Source organism: Schistocerca serialis, chromosome 4 (assembly GCF_023864345.2).
Source record: "Schistocerca serialis cubense isolate TAMUIC-IGC-003099 chromosome 4, iqSchSeri2.2, whole genome shotgun sequence".
Taxonomy (NCBI): Eukaryota; Metazoa; Arthropoda; class Insecta; order Orthoptera; family Acrididae; genus Schistocerca; species Schistocerca serialis.
The window spans coordinates 244,748,403-244,757,836 of record NC_064641.1 but is presented as its reverse complement, the minus strand read 5'-3'; the positions used below and the strand labels follow the sequence as shown (position 1 = coordinate 244,757,836).

At 35.3% G+C, this 9,434-nt stretch overlaps 1 protein-coding gene across 2 annotated transcripts in view; it reads right to left on the bottom strand.

The window, feature by feature from the left end:
* Positions 1-502: 502 nt before the first annotated feature.
* LOC126473642 (acetyl-coenzyme A transporter 1) overlaps positions 503-9,434 on the bottom strand; it is a 71,113-nt gene continuing 62,181 nt past the window's right edge. For both annotated transcript variants that reach the window (XM_050100832.1, XM_050100831.1), the window contains exon 9: positions 503-1,498. In XM_050100832.1, the coding sequence (XP_049956789.1) occupies positions 1,325-1,498 (174 nt within the window). In that variant the 3' untranslated portion in view covers positions 503-1,324. The remainder of the gene's footprint in view (positions 1,499-9,434) is intronic.

Below are 9,434 nucleotides of genomic sequence, written 5' to 3'. Positions count from 1 at the left end.
TGTAAGTGATGGATAGCAATTCTGTCCCCTAATTTATTATTTTATGCAGCCACACTACAATATGCCCAACAGTTCTGTAGGCGTTTCAGGGCAGTCTGATCAAGCTATTACTTATGTTAAATGAGAGATATTGATCTGACATGAGGTAAAGGATCTAATTTTGTAATTTCCATACTGTTAGACATCTTACATTATGTTTGGCAGCATCACAATGTTTAAAATAAATAGAAACCTAACTAAATGGTGGCTCCTATGGATTGAGTAATTGAATTGGTAGGTACTTCTCTTCCAACCACATATGAACACATGTCATTTTGACTGATACAAACTACATCATATTTCAACCAATTAACACAACTCGTGGCAAGAGAGTTTTCCCCACATGTATTCAGCATTTGATGTGCATTGCAAAAAAATGTATTTTCAGATTCCTGCACAAAATTCAATAATTTATGATTACAATAAAGAAAAGTAACACAATTTCAACAACATGAATTCCACAGTTTCTTTATTGTTTAATTCACACATCACCACTGATGGTGACATACAAAATAAAATTTTGCTGAAGCACTCAAAAAATATTAGCATTGCTATTTTTTGTATGAAACCAGGTACTATAATAAATACTTTCTGGACAGAGTTACCCTGAATCTTACTTGACAAAACAGGCAACAAATTCGTAGAACCTTCTACATATTTTTTTCCCAATACAGAATTTGTGCTCAAAATAGTTGCACCTTGAATGCATGGCACACTGATGGGAGGTGCACTGCAGCACATTTCTTAAATAAGTCGAACTGTAACACAAACTTAACAACACAAAAGATGAAACAAAAGTCAAGTAGTAAATAACAAAACACATGTAACAAAATACTGAGTAGCACCACACCATTGCACAGAAATAAAACGGTGCACTTATGTTGATAACATGGCATGAAGACCACCACACAACAACATTTTGCTACAAGCTGTTATAGCAGCCTTAAGCAGCATTTCATTGTCAATTTAAACTTTCATATAACTGCATTATTTAAAAAATGACAGTGTCATGACAGTAAAAGAGTAGGAAGTATTAAGTGCACATATATAAAATGCAATAATTTTGATAAAACGACAAATTATCAAACATAGTTTATAACTTCTTTTCAAATAACAATTCTGCAAGAGAAGTACATTTCATATAAGAATCTGAAATGTGCATGACAGAGGCATGGAATGTAGATGTCTATGTTTATACTTCCATTTTCATACAAAAATATTTCTTGTTACACACACACTCGCCATGTCACAGAACAAAAGTGTTTCCCTAAACACAAGCCAACTGTTATCTAGTCCTCATTCGTACAACTTTCCACGCATTGTCACCTCTTGCCTGAAGATAATTAACCCTTTTCTTGCCCCACAGTAGCCAAAGGAAACCTATCACTACACATACTGCACTTTCTACATAGTAGCCATCCAACACTGTTTCACAAGAGCCTCCTTGGGAAATGCAAGCCTGAAACAGTAAAATAAAAAATAAGTATCAAATACAAAAATGGCTGATAACAGAGGACAAATCATCATACTAAATATAATGTCAAAGAAGATTAGCAGATGTGCTTAACATTGATCTCCATGAACAACTGACTCTTATTCTTGAAATGGACAATGAGATAACGTTTCATATATTATTAAAAGGACAGAATGAATTAAGAAAACAGACAAGCAGATGAAAGCAGTGGCTACATACACTAATTCCACAATTAAAGAAAACCCAAAAAACTTGACCGTAAAAATAAAGTGGTTGAGGTGACACATAATATGAGGGTGTGCAAAAAAAGACCATAATTATTTATTTAGTGGAAAATACTGATCACCTTTATTCAAATTCCATTAAAGACTCTCAAACTAATTTCCCTTGGATCTAATACAATGATTCCAGCATTCAGTGCAACGTCCAAAACAATACCTGAAGCCCCTTTCTGACAGTCTGTTGAGTACACACAAAATTTGATTGTTTAGCTCTCGATCAAGCTGAAAATAACAACCCCCAAGATCTTTTTTCACTGCATGAATTAGATGGAAGTCACATGGTACTAGGTCTGGTGAATAACATGGATGGGGTATGACCTCAATGCCTCATTCATATTGTTTCTTGAGTCTTGATGGCACAATAAGCCAGTGCATTATCCATCCCAGTTGAGCAAGAGGTGGTCTTTCTGTTGCAGTTTTCCTTCTTATGGCTCCTTCAGTAAGCCACAACAGTAATTTCATAATAACAGTATGTTACTCATCCACCACATGATAGTACAAAATGACTTGCATATTGAAGACAAGATGCATGACTTTTCAAGGACTTGGTTGAACTTTGGCCTTTTAGTTCTTGGACTTCTGCCCAAAAAGTCTGGTTCTCATTGATTCCTTCCCTTCCATTGTCGATGTGCTGCTGCACGGTGAGCCTTCTGTTCATCACTGATCACTGGAGGCATCCACTTCGCTACAACTTTTCTATACCCTAGAACATTTCATACAATATTGCCATCTGATCCATAGAATATGTTCATAATCTCTGCAATCTTTGTTAACAATGATTGATGGTCTTCCTGTAACATGACATCAGTTGTGTTGATACTGGTTTCAGTCTTCGAAGCTGAGGGCCTTCTGGGTTGTGGAACACTAGCAAGTCATTTTTACTCTCTCAAGACCGTTTATGCCATTCAAAAATTTGTGTTTTCCACATGGCTTGCTCTTTGTAGACTTGCTGCAACATTTCAAATGTTTGTGATGGAGTTTTGTCAAGAAGAACGCAAAATCTAATTGACACATACTGCTGCAACTTGAGATCCATGTTGGGTACAGTAAACACGCCTGTATACTTTCCCTGCTTCCCTCCAACTGCATGCTGCCAGGTAACCTCTCTGGTACTGCCTACACCAATCTCAAGCGTGGGTGCATTAAAATTTAAAAAAATAATTCCGATCATTTTTGACACCCCCTCATAATAATAATAATAATAATAATAATAATAATAATAAGCTGATGCTTTGTTTGGGTGTATGAATTTCAAACTGAAGGAAAAAACCTAAGAAAAAAGGAAGCAGTATGGTGAACATATGAAGGAGTATTCGGGCCAGGGCAAACTTTGGACAAAGCAAAATAAAAACAAAGCTTTAAATTATTTTAGATGGTCAAATTTGCTTATAACAACAACAACAACAACAACAACAACAACAACAGGAGAGGGGAAGCAAACTAGTCTACAAAATGGGATGTTATCTGGCAATGATAAAGACCAATACTGCAGTGTTGGCAGAACAGACATGGCAAAGAGGTCAGTGTCTCATCACTAGAGGTGCAGCTCAAATTCTTGTTCTGAAACTAGCACTCCAGTCCAAAACCTGGACTATGTCCAAAACTTGTGATAATCAAGTACCATGACATGTGGCAGGAAACAAACTATTAGCCCAAGCAGTAATCAATCCACAATTGTCAAAACCAGCACAACCAGACTATCAGATTCTGGGGTGTCTGGATGGACACACAAACAGCGGGATTCAGATTCCTCTAACCAACTTTTTCAACACCCTCAGGAAGGTTGTATGAACCAAAGCATTCCCTAAATGAATAAAAAATATAAATATTGGCAATCCAAGAAATAAAACTGACTGACACAAAAATGCAATCGATTTTTGGAATTACACTCTTTTCAAAAGCAAAACGGACAAACAAAAACTGTAACCCACATTAGTTCTAGGGGTAGCTTTAGCATTCAAGAGAAGCATATCACCTTCATAATGAATATGAAGCATGTCAGCAGCAGACTAATGACAATCAGCTTGAAGTGTGCAAAGAAAAGATATACACTAATCAAGGACCAGATGCCAAGCAATATTGAAAATAAAATCAACCACAAAAAGGTAGAGAAATCAAGAAACAATGGGAGACACTGGAAAAAATAGTATCTACAATTCCACAAAACCTTGTCAAAATGTGACTTGGCAATTTCAATGCACAGCTAGGCGAAGAAAGAAAGTACAGGAAAACGGGTAAAAAATTCCCAGCATATTTATGGACCAATCAGAATGGATGAAGAGTAATTGAACTCTGCAAAATATTCTGCCTTAAAATCATGTCAATACACTTCAAAAAGAAACCATCAAAAGAGATGAAATGGAAGTCACCGAATTCACTCACCAGTGATTTCCAAATGTACAAATCTCTTGTTCAAACCAGGGAGAAATTATGAATATCCAGGGTGCAAAAATAGACTAAGACCATTTATCTGACAAGAAAAAATTACGTTCAAAATCTTATGGAAAGATGAACAGAATATAAAGCAAGATCTTATTTTGGTTCCCTTAATGAAGAATGTATATTTGAAAGCTGCTGTGTACAGTTGGCCTAACTGTAATTGTAATTTTAACTGTGTATAGCATTCCAGGCACAGATATAACAAAACACTTTTTGTCAAAATTACAGTATCGAACAACAAGAAAATTCATTGATATGATTCAAATATTGGGCTTTAGTGCTTATTTCACTGATTTTACTCAAGTAAACGAAATGACAGCAACATGTATAGATAATATTTTAATCAATTATATTGAGACAAGTATTACTGAGACACTTGGTTTTGTTTAGATTTAGGGCTTTCTGTTCACTGCACTCTGTTTATGGAGTTACCAAAAACAATGGAACCTTGCCCAAAAATACTACACTGAACACCAGTCCAGGAAAAAATAAAAAAAAGACTTATTCTATCATAGAATAAATAAGGTGGAGTGGGCTATAGATCATAGTATTTCATGTTCTGGATATTTTGCCACTTTCTCGGAAAACTTCCTACATGTTTTTAATAAAATTTTCCCCCTTACTGTACATAATAAAAAGTAGGAAATAAAGTAAAGTGGCTTATTGAAGGAACAAAACCTCTAGCACAAGAAAAAGTCAGCTACATAGGGAACTGAAACATAACAAAAGTCCTGATTTTGTTACCTTTAAAAGATTACAAAAATATTTTTACAAAAGTTGTAAAAGCAGCAAAAGAACTGGGAAATAATAGATTTATTTTGGATAGTGAAAACAAATCAAAGGCATTGTGGTCATGATCAAAGCTGAAACAGGTGCCACAGCTAGAGGCCATGATATTTCTGAAAACAAGACAGTGGACAAAAGTATTGTAAATACTACTAAAATTCCTGAATTATTTAATGATTTTTTTATAAATGTAATCAAATCTAACCATCAATGTAGAAAATTATCCAGATCAGGTAAATTTCCTTAACAGTGAGCAATTTGGCAGTGAACTTTTTAGTACATTTACCAAAACTACTGTAAAAGATATGGAAGATGTGATACTATCACTAGAAAGTAAAACATCAGCAGGATGGGATGGAATGCCACAAAAACTGTTAAAAACAGCCTCTAAAATAATTTAACAGCCATTATCTGCAGTTAACCAGTCCCTTCAAGAAGGTTATTTTCCAGACACACTTAAGTATGCTGTAGTTAAGCCACTATTCAAAATACGCACAAAACATATGCGAAACTATCGCCCCATCTCTCTTCTTCCATCACTATCAAAAATATATGAAAAGGTAGTCACCACACAAATTCAAAATTTTATAGAAAAAAAATAAAATAATCTCAAAAAATCGGTATGGATTTTAAAATGGCAAAACCACAGTATCTGGTATAAAAATGGAAAGACTTAGTTAATGTAGTTTAAAACAAAAAAGGCAAAAGTACATGATAGTCAGATCAGTCACAGAAACCAGGATTTTCAGGAAGCTAGCTGTGTGAAATTCTTAGGAATGCAACTGGATAAACATCTATTGTGGGATTCACATATACAGTACCTTGTAAATAAATTAAATAGCCTAGCATCTGCAATCAGGATATTGTACAATACTACCAGTATGGACATAAAAGAAGTTGTGTATCATGGCTACTTCGAGTCAATAATAAGGTATGGAACTGTATTTTGAGGTAACTTAAACAATATGTGTCAAATACTTAAACTCCAGAAAATCATCATTAGAAATATGCACAATGTTGTGTGAGGAAAACCATGTCGCCCACTCCTAAAAAGTTTAAGTATATTAAGTGTTCCCTCACTATACATCTATGAGCTGATTATCTTTGTACATAGTATCCCTGATTTATTTGCAGCAAATCATTTTCAATATGATTACAACACCAGGAATCAAAATAATTTCATGGTCAAACTCCATAGTATATGGGTATGAAAATCTATAACAAAAGTTAAAGGAAGAGAATAGCTCTGCATAAATTTAGAAACACTGAAAAAAACCTTGTATGTGAAACTAGTGCAGAGATGTTATTATTCAGCAGCAGGATTCATGAATGACAACCTGAAAATTTGAGCAGGAGAAAGCAACTACTTAGGACCATTAATTTTTAAAAGTGTGTTAGTTTCTAAGAAAAATTATTAATTGCCTGATTAATTAATTATCCAGTACAGTATATTACATTAATGAAAAAATAATTTAATTTGATAGATAAAAAAATCTACTCACCAAGTGGCGGCAGAACTCACACATAAAAGGAGGTTACAATTAGGCAAGTTTTCTGAGGTAGTGGCTCCTTCTTCAGGCAGAAGGGTTGAAGGGGAGGGAATAGGGGTGAAGGTAAAGGACTAGAGAGGTCTACGAAAAGGGGTAGATTTTGAGAAAGTCAGCCAGAACTGCGGGTCAAGTAAGTCTCCCCTGACCTGAGGTTCTCGGTGACTTTCACGAAATCTACCCCTTTACCTCTCCAGTCCTTCTCTGCAATCCTTTCCAACTAATTTCTGGAGAAAATCATAAGAACATTGTGTGGAAATAATTCCCAGATCATAAAATTTCCCAAATAATGCTAGGGGGCGAGATGAGGTAAATTTCTTGGCATTTTCTGATGATTCTGCTATGCTTCCAGACAGTCTAACAAATGCAGTGATGCAAATCAATTTCTTTATGGAGTTAGCCAACAATGCAGTGACATAAACAATTCTCTAAAATTTTTATTTTTTATATATCTGGGAGAAACAGTCTACTATAAAAGGTTTAGAAAAATCTGCCTTACAGGAAAGAATCCACAAGATGGAAGGAGTTTATGATATCATAAAGAATGCTTACAACAAAAAATGCTTATTTAAGAACTCTAAATTAAAACAGTAACTAACACAGAATGACTATATGCCAAATATTCGATTCAGATGTTGGATACACTAGAAGCATTAGAGAGAAGAATAATAAGAAAAATACTAGGTCCGATGAAAACGACAGACTCATGGAAATTAAGAAGTAATGCTGCAGTATATACTGGCAATAAGAAAAATGAGACTGATACTCTTGCTCATTTATATAGAATGGACAACAACAGTTTAAGTAAACAGATTCCCAAATATCTATGGCAAAAATAGTCAACTACAAGCTGGATTCAAGAAGTCAAGTAAGATTTACAAAGAAAGAACAGAAGAGAAGAAGAAACAACAGACAGGGACAGTTTTACAGTAAAGGAATTCTGAGGCATGAAAGAAAATAAAACAGATTCGAAATGACTGAGGAGAGGAATAAGCAACACAGTGAAAGAACGCAGGAATATTAAAAGAAGCAATGAGAGAATAACAATAGATGAAGACATGCAATTGATTACTGATTCTTGGAAGGCCTATGTGAGAGGAAAAATAAATAATAGTAATAATTAATAATAATAATGTCAAAACAACAATGGCCAATAAAATTATCACTTAACAGGCAAAATAGAAAGAATTCATCTCCCTCCCCATTGGCTGGTCTGCATCTCATGAGTTGATCTGGAGACTATCATTCCACTGGGCACATCTCATCTCTCCATGAAATCCTCCTATTTGCCTCCTAATTAACTGATGTTTATGGTGTTCTGAACAGACATTATAATCCTACGTTTTAATTCATAATTCTACAATCGTCATTCCTCTCTACTAAAAGACTACAATATTATCGACACTTGGCCAGCCTTTGAGTCCACATAGCTTCATAAATCTATACTTGATTGCATAAGGAAACTCTCCATACTATCAGGAACAGTTTGCATTCAAAGAAATCTTGACAAATTTATATGGTATGAAGAATCATCTTTAAACAATGGAAAATCCAGGACACAGTAACAACAATACGGAAATGATAGATTGCTACTCACCATATACAGGGATGTTGAGTTGCAGACAGAACAGCCTTTAGTACCCTGAGACAATGACCATGTGTGTGTGAGTTGTTCTGGTATGAATGTGTGGGAGCTTTCTACTTCTACATCTACATGTGTACTCTGCAAATCACTATGAATTGCAGAGGATACGTTCCATTGCACAAGTTATTACAGTTTCTTCCCATTCCATTCATGTACGAAGTGTGGGAAGGATTGATATTTAAATGCCTCTAAGTGTGCTGTAATTAATATAATCTTGTCCTCAAAATCCCAAGGGGAGTGATACACAGGGGGGTTTCAGTATATTCCTAGTCATCATCTAAAGATAGCTCTTGAAACTTCATAAGCAAGCATTCACAGGGTAGTTTACACCTATCTTCAAGAGTCAATGAGTTCCGTTTCTTCAGCATCTCTGTAACACTCTTCTGCGCATCAAGCAAACCCGTGACCATTCGTGCTGCCCTCCTCCATAATAAGCAATATCCCCTGTCAGTCACAGTTAGTATTGGTCCCACATATTTCAGTAATATCTTAGGATGGGTCGCACAATTGATCTGTAAGCAATCTCCTTTACAGACGGATTGCACATCCACAGTATTCTATCAATAAACCTAATTCACCCACCTGCCTTATCCATGACTGAGCCTATGTGATCATTCCATTTCATATCCCTACAAATGGTTACACCTACGTATTTGTATGAGTTGACTGAATTCAACGGCGACTCATTTATATCATACTCATAGGATAATATGTCTTTTTTCTGAATTGCGTAATTTTACATTTTTGAATATTTAAAGCAAGTAGCCAATCATTGCACCACTTTGAAATCTTATCAAATTCTGTCTCAATATTTATGTTGCTTCTTTCAGATAGTATCGCACTACAGATAGCTTTGTCATCTGCAAAAGTCTTAAGTTTCTAACAATATTGTCCATTAAGGTCAATAATATACAAAATGAACAGCAAGGGGCCCAATGCACTTTCCTCGGGCACACTCAAAGTTACTTCTAAATCTGTTGATGACCCTCCATCCAGGATAAAACGCCTTGTCCTCCCTACCAAGAAATCCTCAGTCCAGTCACAAATTTTGCTAGATACTCCATACAATCATACTTTTGATAATAATTGTAGATGTGGTACTGAGTCAGGTGCTTTTTAGAAATCACGAAATACTGCATCTATTGGATTGCTTTGATCCAAAGCTTTCCGTATGTCATGTGTGAGTTGGACTTCATATAACTGATGTTTTCGGCATCCATGCT